At 40.8% G+C, this 20,830-nt stretch overlaps 1 protein-coding gene across 1 annotated transcript in view; it reads left to right on the forward strand.

Annotated features, from left to right (window-relative positions):
- RABGAP1L (RAB GTPase activating protein 1 like) overlaps positions 1 to 20,830 on the forward strand; it is a 768,100-nt gene that overhangs the window by 215,409 nt on the left and 531,861 nt on the right. Inside the window, 1 exon segment of the mRNA XM_029618149.1 lies at positions 8,767 to 8,917. Within this exon segment, the coding sequence (XP_029474009.1) occupies positions 8,767 to 8,917 (151 nt within the window).

Here is a 20,830-nt window from a genome sequence, read left to right on the forward strand (position 1 = left end):
CTTTTATTTTGTCAGCCTCCTCCTTTGAGAACCAGATAGGGTTCTTATTTCTTTTGCTTTTGTTTACTTTTCTAATATATAGATTAGTTGCCTTTGTAATTGTTCCTTTTAGTTTTGCACACTGTTGTTCCACCTCTCTCATTTTCTCCCAGTCCTCTAGTTCTCCCTCTAGGTACTTCCCCATTTCAACAAAGTCCATATTTTTGAAATGCAAAACTCGGGTCTTTATGTGACTTCTCTGTATCCTAGTTGCGATATCAAACCATACCGTTTGATGATCACTGGTGCTGACATGGGCACTCACCCGGTCATTAGAGATGTTATCCCCGTTAGTGAGTACTAAATCAAGTATAGCTCCTTCACTCATGGGTTTCATTACCATTTGTTTGAACAGAGCCCCTTCCAGGGCATCCACTATCTCTCTACTTCTGCAGATGGGATTCTCCAGTCTAACTCCAGGGAGGACGACTCAGAACCAACGTCAGGAAATATTTTTTCACATAGAGGGTGGTGGATGCCTGGAATGTCCTTCAGGAGGAGGTGGTGAAAGATTTCAAAAGGGCATGGGATAAACACTGTGGATCCCTAAAGTCTAGAGCAGGGGTGGGCAATTCCGGTCCTCGAGGGCTGCAAACTAGTCGGGTTTTCAGGATATCCTTAATGAAAATGCATAAGAGAGACCTGCATACACACTGCCTCAGTTGTATGCAAATCTATTTCATGCATATTCATTAGGGGTATCCTGAAAACCCGACTGGACCGGACTTGCCCACCCCTGGTCTAGAGGATGGAAATGAAAAAAAGAGTGCATGAGGATAACTTGCTGTTGTAGTGGTTGCTACCCTTAACCAATAATCCTTCATACTGTTGATGCAACTCCATTATTGCTCTCTGCTTTTCAATGAGTGCTTGAGTTACTAGGATTCATCTTAAATTACCACAAGTCTCATTAGAGCCTGTCATTTCATTTGGAATTTATATCAGATCTGCTAGATGTGACTCAGGTGAAAGCTTTTATTCCACAAGAAAGGATTGTTTATGTATTAATTTTATGTACAGTCCTGTTCTAGGCAGATTCCAGGAAAATATAAAACAGATAAACATAAAATAAACAATTATAAACTGTAAAATAGTGAATAATAAATAATTGTGACATCATAAAAATTAACAAAATAGATAAAACTTAAAACAGAATAAAATAAAATCCCAAACAATTTGAAACTATACTGAATGTAAGTTTAAAATATAATCATTCACAATTGGCAAAAGCCTTTCAGAACATATGAGCTTTTAAGAGTTTCATAAAACCTTTGTGATCATCAATCCTGTGGAAAGATAAGGGAAGATAATTTCATAGGCTGGGAGCTGCAAGAGAGAAAGCACGACAACAGTTTTCTTTTAATCGAATTTTAGTCACATTGGGTTCAGCAAGGAGAAATAACTTCTCAGATCGTAGTGCTCTCATAGGATGATATCATTTTAACCCTTTTGCAAGATGAGTAGGGCAGCCCTCATGGAGATCTCAGAAGGTTAAAGTTAGTATCTTAAACTATATTCTGTGCTCTATGGGGAGCCTAGTGTAAAGCTTTCAGAACTGGGGTAATGTTGTTCCATATATAACAGCTTGATATCAAGTGAGCCCACATTTTGAAGTAATTGCAAGGCGGTCAAATGATGTTTGGGAAGGCCTAGAAAAAAAGTGTTGCAATAATCTAGGATGAATGCTTGAACCACTGATCTGAAATCTTTACTTTCCAAGATGTATTTGAGATGCCTCAACTTCCTCAATTTGAAAAAGCCATTTTTTACTATTGAATGCAGCTGGGCTTGGAATTTTAAAGGATTCTTGAGGAACACCAGCATGGATGGGATACCAATCAGAGAATAGTTGACCTACATGAATTTGCTGGTGACTGTCCGCAAACAATGAACAAAACCAGTCTAGTACTCCTCTCCCAATATAGATTTCTGCTAAGCGCTGTAACATGATATTGATGTCTGCAGTGGAGGACATAAGAATGAGTCAGCAGACATCATAAAACATATTGATGTTGTTGGGCTTTATGGCATCAGCAGTACGTGTCAGTCCCCTGTCATATCTTCATTTGAATAAAACATAGAAACAAGGAGAAAATGTGCTTCACAATTTTATTAACAATATAATTTAGAGCTACTTGATACAAAAAGGTTTTATAGCAAAAATATCACACCAAGAGTCACAATAACTAAAGGTGGCTCACTCTACTAATTTTAAGTTAAAACCAATTACATTCACATACTAATTCACCCCATCACGTTCAAACTACATACCACTACATTCATAATTCTCATAAAGAAAACCCCACCAGAGAACCGTGTTTCGCTATAAAATAGCTTCTTCACGGGGATTTCTTAACATCATAAAAAGACCTAAACAAGAAACCTGATAGTTATTGTGACTTTTTACACAGTTTCAAACCCATACTTGAAAAATATAAAATTCACATTCACATGAGGAATATTCATACAAATGACATTCACTTAAAGAATAATCATACAAATGTACTTTCATGGGACCACAGTTATATCAAAGTGCAAAAATTCAGAAAAGTCACGTGAAAATGATAAATTCAAATAGTGCAGGCAACAGCATAACTCGTCTTAATCGACAAACTAAAAAACAAAAAGGAAAGAGAAAAAAATTTGAAAAGAGCCAGGAAGAAAAATAGGAGCAATCTTATAATAAAACATGTATACTTACATTACTAAGAATCAGTAAGAGTATACAAAAGAAACTCACTAGTATATTTTCTATAATACCATCAGGGAAAGATGGAAAGGAAACCTGTGTAGCATTAACAAAAATGAAAGAACTCAATGAGCATACCAAAGTTATAGAGCTACTATTTGGGACATAAATATAATAAGAATGTGTGGCACTGTCCTGTTATTTACTCAATTTTAGGGCGCTCTGACAACTTGTAATTAAAATGAAATTTTATTAATCTTCAATGCATCAAAGATAAACCTCCTGAAAATTTACAAAAAATATGTTTGAGATTAAGTACAGAAGAAAGGGGGAGGCGCCAAAGTGCTAGAAATAAAATAAATCACAAGAAAACAATTTGAAGAATGAGCCTCACCTTCAAGCAGCTCAATAGATTGAGTCAAACGTTTCACAAATTTCGGGGAAATAGCAGTAACTGCAAGATTGCTATTCTCATTCAGATAAACTATAAATATGAATTAAACAAGATTTTTATCGGCTCTAAGAATATAAATTGTCTCATAAATAGATTTAAAGAAGAAATACTAAAGATATGAGAACTGTCAGAGTAGCACCAAAAGAAAAAAAGAATGCCGTGCAAGCGCACTAGTTACGAATTACTAGAATAAACAAAATGAAAAGGACAGATGGAAAATATGAAATAAGGTAAAAAAGGAAGAAATAGAACAAACTCAGGCCTGGATTTTCTAAGTATGCAGAACTTAGAAAATCCTGCATTAGCGGGGGGTGGGCCTGTGAAAGCCGGCAGCGATCGCACCTCTGCGGTGCTATCGCTGCTGGCTTTCGCACCCAATAGCACCACCGTGAAAGGTGGAGCTATTGGGTGCGATACTGGCAGCGATAAGGGATTCTTACCTTTCGCCGTCAGCGAAGTCGTCGTGGACGCTGCCCCGACTCCGCCCCGATTTAGATATCGCATGTGAAAAGTCCCTTTTCACGTGCGATACCTTTGGAAAATGACCCCCTAAGTATCTAAGAGGTAGTAAATAGAATCGATTAACAAATACATGTACATTTAAAAATAGGAACTGGGTTATAAGTATAACACGGAAACAGTGAAAATTGAGAGAAGAATAAAAGAAAAATGTCATAAATTTATAAAGATACTGAGATATACTGCCTTTAAAAAACTAGAAAAATATCTTCAATATATGTCCCAAGGAGTAATTACAATCTTCAAAGAATTTTATCAGCAGTTCCAAAAATATTGCAATCAAAAAGAAGTTGCCTTTATTAAATAAACAGACTGTAAATTAGGTTTAAGATAATATTGTTACAATTTTTGTAATGAAGATACATTATCTCAGCATATAATAGTATTAATCCCACAACCATAAACACAAATACATTTATACAAAGAATATAAAAAGAAAAAGAAAAGAAGAACAAACCTGTGGACACCAGAAAAGGCAGGGACAAAAACCACCGTGCATGGGCACTGATCTTATAGCTCTAAGGGTTAACTGACGTCAGATTTGTTGAAATAACATAGGTAAGAGAATAATAATAAAAAAAAAAAAAAGAATAGAAAAAACTGATTATAGCCAGGACACAGTTCTAAATCTTAATTTAATCCTCTAGGAACCAATGTTTCCCAAAAATGAGATATACTTACTATCTGTAAAAACTAGAAAAGTAGCTTTAATATATGTTCCAAAGTAATAATCATAACCTTCAAAGAATTTTGTAGGACATTTCAAAAAAGATTGCGGTCAAAATAGTTGTCTTTAGTATTAAATAAACCAAATGTAAATAAAATTTAAAATAATGCTAAATTTTTTTATAATGAAAAGATACTCTATCTCAACATATAGTAATATTGATCCCACAACCCTAAACATGAATAAATATATACAAGGAATATAAAAAGAAAAAGATAAAGTTAAAAAAGAAGCAAACCTCTGGAAATCAGAAGAGAAAGGGACAGAAGACGCCATGCATGTACTCTGATCATATACAGCTAAGGGCTAAGTGATGTCAGTTATGTTGAAAAAATGTAGGTAAGAGAATAATAAAAAATAATGAGGTAGAAACAACTAATTATAGCAGAGACACAGGGTCTGGGTCTTGATTTAATCCTTTAGGAAACAATGCGTCCCAAGACTGAGATATACTACCTGTAAAAACTGAAAAAATAGTTTCGATGTGTGTCCCAAGAAATAATCATAACCTTCAAAGAATTTTGTAAGCAGTTTCAAGAGGATCACGGTCAAAATGAATTTACCTTTATTAAATCGACTGTAAATAAAATTTAAGATAATATTGTTACAATTTTTTTATATAATAAAGATGCTCTATCTCAACATATAATGGGGTAAATTTTAAAAGAAGTGCACATAGCCTACATTTGTGTGCACTACCCGGCGTGCGCAAATGTACGCCCAATTTTATAATATGCGCATGCATGTTATAAAATCCAGGGTCGGCGCACGCAAGGGGGTGCACAATTCTGCATCTTGCACACACCGAGCCGCGCTGCCTTCCTCCGTTCCCTCCCAGGCCGCTCCGAATCAGAGCGGCCTGGGAGGGAACTTCCCTACCCCCCCACACCACCTTCCCTTCCCCTAACTCTCCTGCCCCCCCCCAGCCCTAAGCTAAATCCCCCTAAAAAAATTAACTTACAAGTTATGCCTGCCTTGGGCAGGCGCAAGTTGCACCTATACTTGATTCTCAACTCATCAGTTACCCTACAGATAATGATTTTATCCTGAATACAAAAGATTTGGGAGTCACAATTGATAATGAAATTAACTTAAAGAAGCATATTAGTAATACAATCAAAGAAGGATTCTTTAATTTACAAATATTAAATAGAATCAAACCTCTTCTGCATTTTGATGATTATAGAACAGCTTTACAAGCCATAATATTCTCAAAATTAGATTATTGCAATGCAATTCTCCTGGTTCTTCCAACATCAACCAAAAACCTTTGCAACTTCTACAGAATGCAGCAGCCAGATCTCTTTCCAACTGCAAAAGATCTGAACACATCACTCCGATTCTTCAACAACTACACTGGTTACCAATCCCTCACAGAATAACATGTAAAACACTAACTTTAATCCATAAAGCTCTTTATAATAACAAAACAGAATGGATGAAAGACACACTTCTTTTTAAAGACTCAATTAGAAACCTACGCTCAACAAATACTGGTCTTCTTTTAACTTCTTCACCAAGAATGGCACACCATCAATTTACAAGAGACCATGCTTTTTCAATTGCAGGACCAGGCTTATGGAACACTCTACCTACAGAAATAAGACTTGAACAAAGAACAAAAACTTAAAAACAAAAAACTTGGCTATTCAAAAAGCATTTATAATGTCTTAAAATCAATTACCCATCTTCATACATATCTCCCCCTAATTTTCCACTATCCTTTCCCCCTCCCTCTATTTTTGCTTCATTACATTCTTTAACCCACTCCTATCATGACTCTCCCACTTTTCAACCCCCTTCATTCATTAACCACATTCCTATTCGTAACATATGACATATATATCTTGTAATACACATCTCATTTTGTTACTTCATTTGTTATATTTTGTTACATTATATCCTCTTTTTATTTTTTTCAAATTGATGTATGTAAACCGACTTGATGGCTTTTGCTGAATCTCGGTATATAAAAGCAAATAAATAATAATAATGTCATGGTACCTCCCAGCAGATGAAAGCTCCATTTGAGCCACTAAACTGTGAATTGAAATAGCTGACTTGGAAGATCGTATTTTTGGTGGCGGTATCTTTTTTGCATGATCAGTAAGCTGCAGGCCCTAGGGACTTATTCACCTTATACTAAATTTTATAATAACAGTGTGGTGCTGTGTACAGATCCTAAGTCCTGGCCTAAGATAGTGTCAGAATTCTGCCTCACCCTGTCAGTTGTCCTTCAAACATTCTTCCCCAGGCTTTGTGTCCACAAAGGTGAACAAGCATTGCACAGTTTGGATTGTAGGAGAGTCTTAGCCTTCTATCTAAAGTAGATGGAACCCCTTAAAGTCCACCTAGCTTTTTTTTCCAATTTAAAATTTTTATTGAAGGTTTTATATCAGCTAGCCTACATATGCTCCACAGAATACATAACAAGAACAATTAACAGTTTTCAGCCACAAATCCCACCTCCCTCCTCTTAGTCAGCCAAGAATGTATTGTAGTAGTCTCTACCTCAAGTTTGAAATAAATTCCACTGTTTATCAAATGTACTCAGTGTTCCTGTATCACCGTGAGATTCTCATTTCAATAGATATACAAAAGTATTTTATAAACTGCCATCTTATCAGGTGCCATTTTAATTTTCCAATGGGCATCTATCTCGCATCGTGCTGCCAACAGTACTTGAGATGCTACTTTGTCAGTTGCTTTCAGCATGCCCTCCACAGAAGCTGAAAATAAGAACACCACCTGGCCTCAGTCCAATGTAAATTTTGTGATTTCTACAATCAACTTTTATATCATATTCCAATATGGTATAATCGCTGCACATTTCCACCAAATATGTGCCATGGTTCCCTTATCCCCACAATCTCTCCAACATTGGTCAGAAACATTGGGAAACATTTGCTTCAGTCGAACAGGAGTATAATACCATTGCAGATGCACATTAAAAGAATTTTCTGCTAGATGTGCCGAGATGGAAGTTCTTTCTATTCTTTTCCTGACGTCCTCCCATATCTCCTCATCCACTGAACATTCAAGATCTCTTCTCCATTCTTTCTTATGTTATAAGAACCCCTCTATTACCTTATATACCCTAGAAACCTTTTAAGTGGTAATTTCATCATACAATAATTTTTAAAAACAGAGGGTCCTTTTCCCAGCCATTGCTTACTCAATCGTTGATGGATATAATTATGAATTTTCAAATATGCAAAATAGTCACCATCAGTTAGATCATATTTGGTTTTTAATTCAGGGCACATTACCCTTCCCTGAACACTCAACAGGTGACTAAATCTAGTAAGTCCTTTCAGTTCCCATTGTTTAAACCTTACATCTTACATACATCCAGCAAAATCTTTGTTGTATCTAATAGTTGTTAATGGTAAAGTTCATCCAGCTTTTTGTTTCAATCCCAACAAATCTGGTACCTTCATTGACAAGCACACCCTTTTTAATTGTCTAGCAGATTGAATCTCCTTCTGTTATGCCCAGGTAGGTGTTAATCTGTTGAGGAATGTCAAGGCTTACAATGTTAGAGCCATGTGATATTAGTGGCCCACCTGACATCGGCCTCCATAGAGGAGATTTATAAAACTGGAGTGCTCACCACAAATTCACATCTCACTATTATATGGATAGATACTCCCAGTGTGACAGTAAGTTTGGTCAGTCTGTTCTGCTGAGTCTTTTTGAGGTATGGAACTCTACGCCATCCTTGCCTGTTACTTTTGCTTTCCAGGCTGCCCCAATAAAAAAAAAAATAATGGAAAAAGTAAAGAAAATGGCTAATTGCCATCAAACATAATTTTGCCTGATGGCAATGTTTTTCTGGTTTGTTTTCTTTTCCTTTTCTTTGTTTGGGCAGCCTTTAGCTAGGGATTTTCCATTGGTGAGGACTTAGCATCCTGCTTTTCCTTGGAAAAAGCAAAACTGACTGATACATGGGGTAACCTGCATGGCACATACTACCATGGGAAGCTTGCTGGGCAGACTGGATGGACCATTGGTCCTTTTCTGCTGTCATTGCTATGTTTCTGTAACAGGTCTTCTCTGAAGACAACAGGATGTAAGTCTTCACAAAACTACCTGCCTCCTCTTGGAGTTGTTGATTCTTGTTTATTGTAATAGCTGTGAAAGAACAGAGGTGGTCCAGCACTGTGCAGTGTCATGGGACATGATGCACATGCTTAGTCGAGCATGCCAAAAGCTTCTAGAAAATTTTTTATGAATCTTTGGCACTGGGCTCCGTTGAATGATGTCGCCCACTAATGAGGAATAACATTGGAGAGTTCCTGTTATAGGTAAGCAACTTTGCTTTTTCTGCTCCCACAGGCACAATAACCTCAGTGTACGACCAAAAGGACTGGCCTCACTAGTGAAGAGTGGAATCCCAGAGGCGCTGAGGGCAGAGGTATGGCAGCTGCTAGCAGGATGCCATGATAACCAAGCCATGCTAGAGAGATACCGCATTCTCATCACAAAAGTAAGAAAACTGTATTGTTTTCATTTGAATATTTATTTTGTTTTGGAAGGGGATGCACCTCTATATCAGTGCTTGATGCTGAAAAAAATATAGTATTCCAATAAAATTTGATGTTGATTATTTTTCCCTTGATTACCCCAACTACTGACTGATCCATGGTCTTGCCAATGAGGTTCTTTTCTTAGCATTTGCTAAAACTGGTTAGATAACCATGCTTAACATTTTGTAGTCCTGAAAATATTTTATAATAACCATCTATCCCAAAAGTAAAACAATGTTTTACTTTTATTTAAAATGGTTGTCCACTAATAAGTTACTCTGTAAAAATTAGCCCTGTTGGTTTCCTTTGTATGAAGCTTTTCTCTAATACTAAACTTGAGCATAGTTTTTCCATTAGTAAATAAAGTATATCTATTAAAAAGTGTATGGCTTCATATTTTAATGTTCTGTAATCTAAATATAGCTTTAAAGCTATGATTTGCTTTTCCTTTTTAAAAGAGTAACAAGCTATTTGGTTGACCTTATTGGTTTTGAGTCAAACTTTTGAGTCTTTTTTTTTTTTTTTTTAAGTCTTTAAACGTTCTAAAAAAAAAAAAGCTAGCCTTCTGTTGTGGATGTAACAATAGCAATTGTTGATTTCTAGGTACTATAATTCTGATTAATAACTTTATTAGGATGTTTTATCCTAAATAACTATATATAGATGTTGAGTTTGGGCTTGTCTATTAGTGTAATCTTGCCCTCAGAGATGGAGCTGGACTGCAAGTCTTCTAAAATTGAATGGAATCACTGTTCATCACAGCTCAAAGTCAATGTTGGCAATCATAATTATTACCCATGTGCTTTTTAAAGTGAAATTGTCAGAGAGTTCCTTAGTTTTGTAGTCAAAGTTTCTTCCGTTTATGTAGGCAGGGAAAGAGCATTAAGCTTTCAAACTTTTGTCTTACTTGTCTTCCATACCAAGACTTTTTTTATTTATAAATTCTTTTCCAGCTGTCATGAAGAAATCAGTATGCTTAATCTCCATACAGGAATTTATTGTAAAAGAGATAAGAGAATAGAACGTTTTTTAAATCAGAGCTGCTTTTAGTATTTGTCAGCCATCTACAAGATCTGTGTTTGTCTTTTGTCGGTGTTGCCAGCGTTTCTTTTTTTAAGGTGAAGAAGCCTTCTTGAATAGCCAATAATGATCATTTTTTTTGCTGTCTCCACTATAAATGTCACCTGCTCCTACTTCAGTACACTGCAGAGGGAGATTATATCTCTTTCTTTCTCTCACCAAATCTTCCTCTTAGCTTTGAAATATTTCTACTCCTTTCCTTTCTCCTCTTAGGAGCTATGATATTGGACTTCAGTAAGATCATGCCTGGTTCTTCTGTTTTGTACCTTAAAACTATCTACTCATGCTACAAGGTGTTTGGGGTTGATAGCAAAGTCTGTTTGCATTGTACATAAAAACAATCTTAGGGTATAATTACATGGGCCATTTTAGAAATTTATTTATTAAAATTATATCCCATGTCTATCACAAAGAGTGCTCTGAATGAACATAATAGCAGAAATTCATAAGAAGAAAATATGGTAACAAAAGATAATAGAAATAAAAAGATAAAACTATATAAAGCCTCTAACAAAATTATATTTCATCAAACATTTATTTATATATACAGTATATGTGTATACACATTCCAACAAATCATAAAAAAGACCCATTTGACCAGAATATTCTATAAATAGGTGGTTAAAAATAAAATGTTTTTACTGCCTTCCAAAATTTAAATAGGTCTGAAATAATCCTAACATCCTGTGGGAGGGCATTCTATCTTTTTGTACCTCTACATGAAAATGCTTTGTTCCTGGTAGTTTGCAATTGAAATAACTTAACTGAAGGTAATTCAAGATGCCTCATTTGGGAGACATGGGTAATTCTAGTAGGTTCATGGGGGTCAGCTTCTCCTTGAAGTGTTCTGGGGTCTGACCATGCAAAGCTTTGAAACAACAATAATATTTTAATATAACCCTTGAAGAGATTGGCAGTCAATGTAATGATTTCAAAGCTGGCATCATGTGAAAATATATGTTGGCATCAGATTTAGTTACTCATAAGGAAGTGACCTACATAGTTAAAACTATGACTTCTGCAAACTGTCCCCTTAATCCTTGTGATATTGTTATGATGAAGACTTTGTCTGATGACATCAGTGCTATCCTGGCCCACTTAGTCAATGCTCTCTTTTGGAAGTCTATCCATCACTGTTGCTAAAGAAAACCTCTGCTTAAAAAAAAAAAAATCCCAAACCTTGACCAGTCTATTCCTGGTAACCTCTGTCCAGTTTCATCAATTTCGTTTGTAGCTAAGTTGATCAAAGCATCTATGCTAAAACAACTTCACGATTTTCTGGACTGTTATAACATTTTAGATCTATATCAGTTTGGGTTTCGTCCTAAATGTAGCACAGAAGCCTTAAAGCTTGGACATCTTTTGTCATGGTTTTGATGTGGGCTCCTTAATATTTTGGCTGCTTTTGACACCTTGGATCATGGTGTAATGCTGTCACTGCTGAAACAGTTTTTGTATGGTTTCAGTTTTATCTTTTTGACTGGTCACAGCAGGTCAGATACAACTCCCAGACTTCCAACTGGTTCCCGCTTTCAACTGGGATGCCACAAGGGTCATCACTCTCAGCTACAGTTTAGTATATATCTAAGTTCAATCTGTAAGCTGGTTTCAGGTTTAGGTCTGTACTACAGACTGTTTGCAGATGATATTTAGTTTTATATTTCTGTTTCATCAGACATTAATACTATTTTAGGAGTGATTACCATCCATCTCAAGTCTATTAAAAGTTGACTTACAAGTAATAAATTAGCCCTTAATGTTGATAAAACTGAAATCAGAATTAGTAGATGTTCATCTTCTGCCTTTCTATGCAGCTTGTTTGAAGGACATAATATCCCAATCTCAGACGAAGTTTGTAATCTTGAAGTTATTTTTGACTCTGGACTATCTCATGGTCACGTGAAGGCTGAGGTGCAAAGCTTTTTTTTTTAAGCTTGGAAAGGCTGAACCATGCTTATATCTAATTAATTTCCATACAGTACTCCAGGCTCTTTTTAGTACAGACCTTGAACTATTGTAATGCGGTATGCTTCCATCCGGGGAGCCTTGTACAGAGTCCAAAATTCAGTAGCTTGAATTCTCACTAGATCTTAACATGAACACATCACCCTGATTTTGTTTATGCTCTATTGTATACCAGTGGAATGGAGAGTTAAATTTAAATTCTAAACTTTAATCCTTAAAGATTTGAACAGTGAATCTTCTCAATTCACTAGCTCAGTGTTAAAGATTTACAAACCTGAAGTTTGCTGAGTCGAGGGATAGATTGCTTGAGGTAAGCTGACCCCATATTTTGGAACCAGCTAACCAACACTTTTTGTCAGGAGCCATGATTTAAGACATTCAAGAAGGCCCTGAAAATGCATCTATTTGGGAAGGTGTTCAATGAAACTTCATAGCCATTATGAAATTAGTTTCCTTAGCTTCAGCATGCAAAATGAATTTGAGTGTTTGTGAGGCAAACTGTGGATTGAGAAAATGTAGCTCTCTGTTGTATCATTTATATATTTTTTGTTTGATCTATGAATGTTGCTTGTAAGCTGATTAGACTATTTGGATATTGCACCATAGAAATTGTATAAATAAATAAATTAGCAGAGCAGTACTGTTCAGGACAAGTCGTAATTGCTGAAGATCCCTTTTAGAAAACCCCGTATAAAAAGCATTGCTGTAGTCTATTTTAGATATCACAAGTCACAAGGGCTTGGATGATTGTTATAAGATCATCATGTGAGGAAACATTTTGTATATGTCTAATCATACATAAAGCAAAAAACTTACAGCAGTAAGCTGAAATTCTAGTGACAAAGAGGAATCAACTTGCACTCCAAGTAGCTGGACGCTTTCAGCCACTGTAAGGAGCATATTGCATAAAGCAGAGGTGGCCAACCTGTAACTTAGCAGCCACATGTGGCTCTTCTATGTGCAAAATGCAGCTCTTGTTCTCCTGTCCCCATACCAACTAGGCAGCACTGCATGGGAGGTTCTGAGGATAATGGTACTGGGAAGAGATAGTAGAGGAGGAGACTGTGTATGGGAAGGGAGGGAGAAGACAGAGGGGGTGTGAAGAAGGGAAAAAGAAATTGGGTTGGGGGATATTGATGCTGAACAAAGGGTAGGAAGATGAGGAGGAGTAAAGTAGCACAAGGGATGGGGTAGATGTTCTGTTTTGGCCTCTGATCCCCCATCATTGCTCATATGTGGGATGGAGGATGTTATGCTGGGGCTGCCAAGAGACAGGCAGGTGGGAAAGGGTAGGGGAATTGAGAGGGAGAGAGAGAGACTAGTTGGGATAGGTTGAGGGAATTGAGAGAGACTGGTGGGGAGCAGGGTGGGGATTGAGAAATTGGTGGGCACAGGATTGGGGGAATTGAGAGCAAGATAGAAATTGGTGGTTACAAGTGGAGGGACTGAAAGAGAGAACCTGTGGGAAGATTGAGAGAGGCTAGTGGGAATGGTGGGGGGGCTGAGAGAGGGAGTATTGGGGACAGGATGGAATTGATTGCGAGAAATACTGATGGGGAAAGGGTGGGAGGATTAAGAGAGACTGGTCAGAACAGGGTGAGAGAAATGAAAGAGAGAGAAACTGGAGAGGAGGTCAGAGACACAGGTGGGGAAACAGGGGATTGAGAGAGAGAGAGAGAGAGACTGGTGGGGACAGGCTTGGGGAAACAGCAAGAGAAACTGATAGGACTGAGAAAGATTAGTAGGGATAGGATGAGACTGAGAGAGATATTGATGGTGAGTCTAGGATAGGGTGGGATTGTTGAAACTGAGGGAGAGGCTTTTGGGGATAGGATGGAGGATTAAGAGAAACTAATGGGAATAGTGGGGAAGGTTTGAGAGAGAAGACAGATGTGTAGGGACAGGATAGGGGATTGAGAGAGACTAGTGGGAAAATTGAAATTGGTGGAGACAAGGTGAGAGGATTGAGAGACAATGGTTCAGACAAAACCCCCCCGACCTTTGTTGGAGAAGTTGGCAGGCGTAACTAGCGCGCCGGCTCTCCATCCCCCGGCCTGGTGGCTGTTCCGGAGGCATCAGTCCCGCCCCCGGAATGCCCCAGGGCTGGCACCCCGCCCCCGGAACGCCCATTTTTTCAAGCCCTGGGACTTACATGCGTCCTGGGGCTTGTGCGCACCGCCGAGCCTATGCATGATAGGCTCGGCGCGTGCAGGGGGAGGTTTTCAGGGGTTGCACGCGTCTCTTAAGTGCGCAACCCTTTGAAAATCTTCCCCATAGTTTTATAGGGCCCTTTTATTTTCAGTTTTTATTTTATTTTCCTTGTGATTTTCAGTGTTATAACAGCAACAAAAATCAGTGGAAAAATGACTTTTCCAATAATTTTTTTCGTGTTTTTTTTTGTATAACAAAGTCATATTTCCATTGATTTTTTTTGTTATAACATTGAAAATCACAGGGAAAATAAAATAAAACTGAAAACAAAGGTCCCTATAAAACTGTGTGTGATTTCTGATGGAAAACTTACCCAAGCAAGTGTAATCTCTGCAGTGACTTTTCCAAAAATCTTTCTCCTGTTTTTTATAACAAAGTCATATTTCCACTGATTTTTTTTGTTATAACATTGGAATTCCCAGGGAAAATATAATAAAAACTGAAAACGAAGGTCCTTAATTATACAAAACTATATGTGATGTTGTGTAACCCATCCTCTCCTTGTCTCTAGGGTTGCTTCAGAACAAAGCTAGCAAAATTATCAAAATTGTGGAACGACATGGTTAATTTTGCCCTCATTGAGGGCAGACAGTTTTCAAAGCCCCCATTTCTACAGGGAAAATGCTTTATTACCCACATAAATGACTTTGATAATTGCCCTCTAAGATTCCAGGGTAACCAAGATACTTACACTTAGGGATTTCAAGAAGTTATCAGTGTATCGGAGGAACATGGAGGCTGATTTTTAAACAAAGCTGAGCACCTGATCTAAGCTCCTAAAGTTAGATGAAATTTGTCAAACTTTGGAACCTAAGTTTTTTCTGCTGTCATTTTTACTAATTTAGGCCTGCTATTTATTTTCCTTACATTTAGGCACATAAGTTAGGGGCCTATTGCTGGAAATCAGCACTACACCTGGGGGAATTCTTGCAGTACAGAATTCCCCCCAGCATAGAATTTACCTTTTCTACGCAGAATTTATAGGAATTGACTCCCACGTGTGAAAGGGAGCGTCACTGCAAGCCTACAGACGGAGGAGAAACTGGTAACAACATGAGCCCCGTGGTACTCGAAATCTTGCACTGTTGTTAAAATCTTGCAGGAATTCAAGCCCCTCGCGGCTCATGCTTTCTAAAAGCCCCACGATGCAGGATGATGAAGGCACCAGTTTCTCTTCGACCTGCAGGCTTGCAGCCTCACAGACTTCAGACAGCCTCACCTGTACCACTTCTTCTTTCTGCCAGCAATGTATGTTACATTGCAGGAGCTGACTTGCTCAAATTTCTTCTTGCACCATTGTAAGAACCGCAGAAAAATAACCAGCTGCTGCTCTTCCTGGACAATGCCTAATACCTGATCAGTGAGTGGGGAAGAGAGAGGGACAGGGGAAGGGCTAGTAGAAGCAGGTGTGGGTGAGACTAGGGTTTAAATTTGGGGATGGGAGAGAAGGTATGGGAAGAAGTACATCTGAAGGAATGATGAGCTGGGAAGGAGCCAGTTAGCAGGAGAGGGAATGTATGGAAGGGGGAACAAAAGCTGCGAGGGGAAATGAGCTGAATGTGAAGGGAGAGAGAGCATTGGAAGGATGAGCTGGGGGGTGAGAGAAAGAGTGTGCATTGGTAAGGGGTTGACCTAGGGAACAGATGAACTGGGAAGGAACCATTTGGTAGGGCAGGGAATGTATAGGAAGGGAGAGCAAAAGTGTGGGGCAAGATGAGCTGGAGATGAAGGGGAAGAGAATACTGGAAGGGATGAGCTGGGAGATGAGGGAGAGAGAGCATGAGGAAAGAGGTTTACTGCTTTCTGATTAGGGCTTTTGGTTTTTAGGAATTTTAATTTGCCAATCTGTAGAGCTCAAGAGTTGCTGCTGGCAGCACTGACTTCCTTCAGCTGCTGACATTTGTTGTAACAACTATGGACACCATTGTGTTGCAGCTAATTATAGCAGTTACAAGTAGTGGTACTGCCCTTGGACTCTATAGACTGCTAAAATAAAATTTCCCAAAACTAGAAGTACTAGTTGCACTATTATGCTACTTTAGAGGAAATTCTGCATTATATCTATAAAATTTTGCATCTTTGAGTTTTATGTTTTGAAGTTTAAAGGATAGTGATTATATTTAGTAATTTAGGAGAAATGTTCTTTTATGCAGAATTAGGTGCCTAATTCCTTAAGTTCAGTGCCTAGATCTTTTGAATAGCCTAATAGAGACTCCCTGGCTTTGCTGGCTTTGCTATTACAATCTTTCTAAGAGCATGGCCCTCTAAAGACAGCCTTACTTAATTATTCTAACTGCAAGCTCACTTAGAGAATAGCCACTGCCATTAGCAATGATAACATGGAATAGACTTAGTTTTTGGGTACTTGCCAGGTTCTTATGGCCTGGATTGGCCACTGTTGGAAACAGGATGCTGGCTTGATAGACCCTTGGTCTGACCCAGTATGGCATTTTCTTATGTTCTTATGTCCATTCTGGGCTTGGGAGTTCAACAAAAATAGGCTGCACATCCACTGGTCTTGGTCCCTCCCGGAAAAAGACTACACATTAGGCTTCTGGAGTTCAGGGCACTCAAAGTTTTAAGAAATCTGTGGCCAATTAAATTGTCCTGTCCAGATCAACAGTCTAGTAGTCATATTCTACCTCAAGTAGGAAGGAACTGGATATCTCCTGTGTCAGAAATCTATCAGTCTGTGGAACTGAGCCATTTCATATGAACAACCTTGAGAACTACTTATTTAGAAGATACCGAACTCTCAGACAAATAGGCTGAATCACCAAATGCACTCTTGCAAGTGATCCTGGAGTCAGGGTGTAGTGAACATTATTTTGCTTTCATGGGGAGGCCAGGATAAAGCTGTAGATAATATCTCAGAACAGGAAAGTGCCAACTTTCTGAAGGGGGTCAGAGAGCAGACTAGTATTAGATGCCTTCTCTCTTCATTGGGGAAAGTGACTCCTATATGCATATTCTTCTAGGACAAGCAGGATGGTAGTCCTCACATATGGATGACATCATCAGATGGAGCCCGGCATAGAAAACTTCTGTCAAAGTTTCTAGAAACTTTGATTGGCAGACTGAGCATGCCCAGCATGTCCATGTGGGGGGGGGGGGGGGTGTGTCTTCCTTCAGTCTGTTCTATTCCGTGGAGCTACTGCCTTGCGGTAGTGGAGCTCTTGCTCTTTTTTGTGGAAAAAGTTCCATAAAGTTCTTTTTTTTTGCTCTGCGCTGGGTCTCTCTCCATTTTCCTGTCAGTTTTTTTCGTTAATCGGTAAGTTTTTTCTCTCCTTCGGTGAACGCCGGTTGTTGTGCCCTTGTGGTCTTCTGTATGCCTCAAGGCGGCATCAGGCTTCCGTCTGTGCCCCCAGTGCCCCCAGACTATATCCTTAACAGATCCTTATGAAGTGTGCATCCTGAGACTGGGGACATCGCACAATGTTTGGGGCTGTGATCTGTGTGCACAGATGACTCCAAAGGGCCGTCTGGACAAGCTGGATAAGATGGAGAAGGTTTTCGGTTCAGGTAAGTCCGACCCCTCCACCCCGGCATCGATGCTATTGATGCCCAAGGACCAGGGGGAACCCTTCATCATCAATCCTTCAGTGGCCACTCCTTCCACGAGACTTTCAGGGGAGAAAGGCTCTGGGGATTGAGGAGATCAATAAAGTCAAAGTCGTGGACTTCTGGATCATTGTCCTCGGCGCCAGGGAAAACCCAGGCCGAGCATCATTGGAAGTCTCGGAAACACTGCCACTAGTTTCTGTCCTCACATGGTGCCGGACTCGGGCTGGCCTCAGTGTTTGCCACCTTGCTCCCGAAGCGGCTCCTGCGAGAGGAGACCCCATCATCCCTCAAATCCAGTGGCCCAAGGCCATCCACACCGATCTCGGTGTTGGGCATTGACCTCCCTCGGTGTTCCGAGGAGGAGCTGGCCTCTCCTCTCCCTTCTTGGCCTGCCCTTTCATTGGAGGCTTTTGAGGTGGAGCTGGAGTGTTGGGTGCGCCTGATGGTGGAATGTACTTTGCATGACAGGAAGGCGGTGCTCCCACCATCGATGCCGGTGCCTTCCCCGACTCTGGTGGTATCAGCACTGCTGGTGCCCGCACCAATGCCTGCGTCAATGCCAGTACCTGCTCTGATGCCTGTTTTGATGCTTGTGGTATCTGGCTTGGAATCGTTGGATTGTCTTGACGTCCTTCTTGATATCCTCTCGACACAATTGTTGCTAGCGCCCTCACGATTCCTTGTTGGCCCAGCAGGCACCGAAGCGTAAGGATTCTGAGTCAGTCCTTGAACCCCCCCTCTCGTGCCCCGCCCCATGCTGACAGGGCCGGTGCATGGTCCCTCGGGTCCCCTTTTCACCCCGGGGGTCACTCGGTGCCTCTGCCCAGGGATGTGCCCAGTGCTCCCCAGCCTCCCCCTTCGGGCGGCCTTGATGAGCCTGAGGACCCTTATGACTCTTGGAGAAGGGATTCCTCGTTGGTGGATTCCGATGATCTTCCGTCAGAACTCTCTCCCTTGGAGGAGCGGTGTCGATCCCCACCGGAGGATCTGACCTTCGTGGGGTTTGTCCAGGTTATGGCTTAAGCCATACCCTTCCAACTTATGGCGAAGAAGGATGCCCTTCACAAAATGCTAGAGATTCTCCAGTTCATGGATGCCCCAAAGGGTGGTGGTAGTCCCCGTCCACGATATTCTCTCTGAGCTACTCCTTCGGCTTTGGGAGCACCCCCTTTCCGTGGTCCCGGTGAACCAGAAGGTTGATAGGGTGTATCTCGTGCAGCAAGCTGTAGGCTTCGATAAGCGTCAGCTTCCCCACCAATCTGTGGTGGGTGGTCTGTGCTGAAGAAAGCAAAGAGGTCAAAGACTCATGCCTCAGCTCCACCTGGCAAGGAGAATAGGGCATGGGATGCCATGGATAGAAGAGTGTTCCAGGGCTCCATGCTAGTGGCCTGTATCGCTTCCTGCCTGTACATGACACAATACATTGTAACCTCTGGAAGCAAGTCCAGGAGGTTTACGGATGGCCTTGCCCAGCGGCCTCAAGAAGCTCTTATGGCTATTGTCTGCCAGGGCCTTGAGTGTGGGAAGCATGAAGTGCGTGCAGCCTACGATATCTTTTGAGACGGAGGGCTGCGTAGCTGCCACCGGCATCTCAGTGAGGCGTCTCGCTTGGCTCAGTGCTTCGGACCTTCGCCCTGAGGTTCAGGACCGGCTGACTGACCTGCCTTGCACCAGGGATAACCTTTTCGATGACAAAGTGAAGGATACAGTCGCACAGCTGAAGGATCACCATGAGACCCTCTAGCAGTTGTCGGCCACTGTCTCGTTCTCTCCGTCAACTTCCAAGAGGTCTTCTGGCCTGTGCCGAAGAGGAAATTCTATAAGCAACGTAAGTACTACCCTGCTGCCCCTCACTCTCAACCACAGCAGACAAGTGCTAGGGGCAGATCTTGTCAGCCATGGAGTCCCAGGCCTCAGCCAACTCCCCAGGCTAGCCCTGCTATGGGGTTCTGACTGGCTGCGAGGGAGCATAAGCCAGTGGTATCGACCAGTGCCGGAAGACCTGCCGGTCAGGGGCTGGCTCCGCTTCTGTGCGGACCGGTGGCCATCCGTGACTTCAGATCAGTGGGTCCTGTCCATCATCCGGCATGGCTACAGTTTGAATCTCATGGCTGTCCCACTGGATTCTCCCCCATGCCCACTTTGGGTCCCATCTCGCATCTAGTCTTGCTCGTAGCATAACTCTCTGCCCTTCTAATGGCCAGGGCAGTAGGTTTTACTGCCGTTATTTTTTTATTCCAAAGAAAAAAGGATGCCTCCATCCCATTCTCGATCTGCGAGCCTTGAACAGGTTTCTCAAAAGGGAAAAGTTCAAGATGGTAACCTTGGGTACCCTTATTCCCTTCTTGCAGAAAGGGGACTGGCTTTGCTCCCTCGACCTGAAAGATGCTTATATTCACATCGAGATCTCTCCCAGTCACCGGACGTATCTCCGCTTTTGGTGGGCTGCCAACATTGTCAGTACTGTTTGGCCTGGCCTCCGCGCCAAAGGTCTTCACAAAGTGCTTGGCCGTGGTGGGTGCCTATTTATGTCAGCTGAGGATCCAGGTCTTTCCATACCTGGACGACTGGTTGGTCAAGAGTGACACTCAAGCAGGAGCATTGTGGTCGCTATGCTGGACCATTCAGTTATTGGAACACTTAAGGTTTTTAATCAATTACTCGAAATCCCATCTCTGTCTGTCTCATGGCTGGATTTCATAAGAGCCGTGCTGGACGCGACGCAGGCGAAGGCCTTTTTGCTCCACGACAAAGTCTGTGCGTGCATGCCTTGGTGGGGAGATCCAGGAGAACCAACTAGTGCCGGCACAACGCATGCTGCAGCTTCTGGGGCACATGGCCGCAACCATCCATGTTATCCCATTCGCCTGTCTGCATATGCACTGAGCCCTGTGCTCTCGGTAGCAGCAAGCCACCCAAGATCTCCAGGTCTGCATCTAGGTTTCCCCTGCTCTCAGGAATTTCCTGGCTTGTTGGAGATTGGTTAAACACAGCGCTGCGCTTACATGTCCCCCAGAGAAATCTTAGATCAGCCAGTAAAGCTCTTCTAACCA

Source organism: Rhinatrema bivittatum, chromosome 10 (assembly GCF_901001135.1).
Source record: "Rhinatrema bivittatum chromosome 10, aRhiBiv1.1, whole genome shotgun sequence".
In the NCBI taxonomy this organism is placed as follows: Eukaryota; Metazoa; Chordata; class Amphibia; order Gymnophiona; family Rhinatrematidae; genus Rhinatrema; species Rhinatrema bivittatum.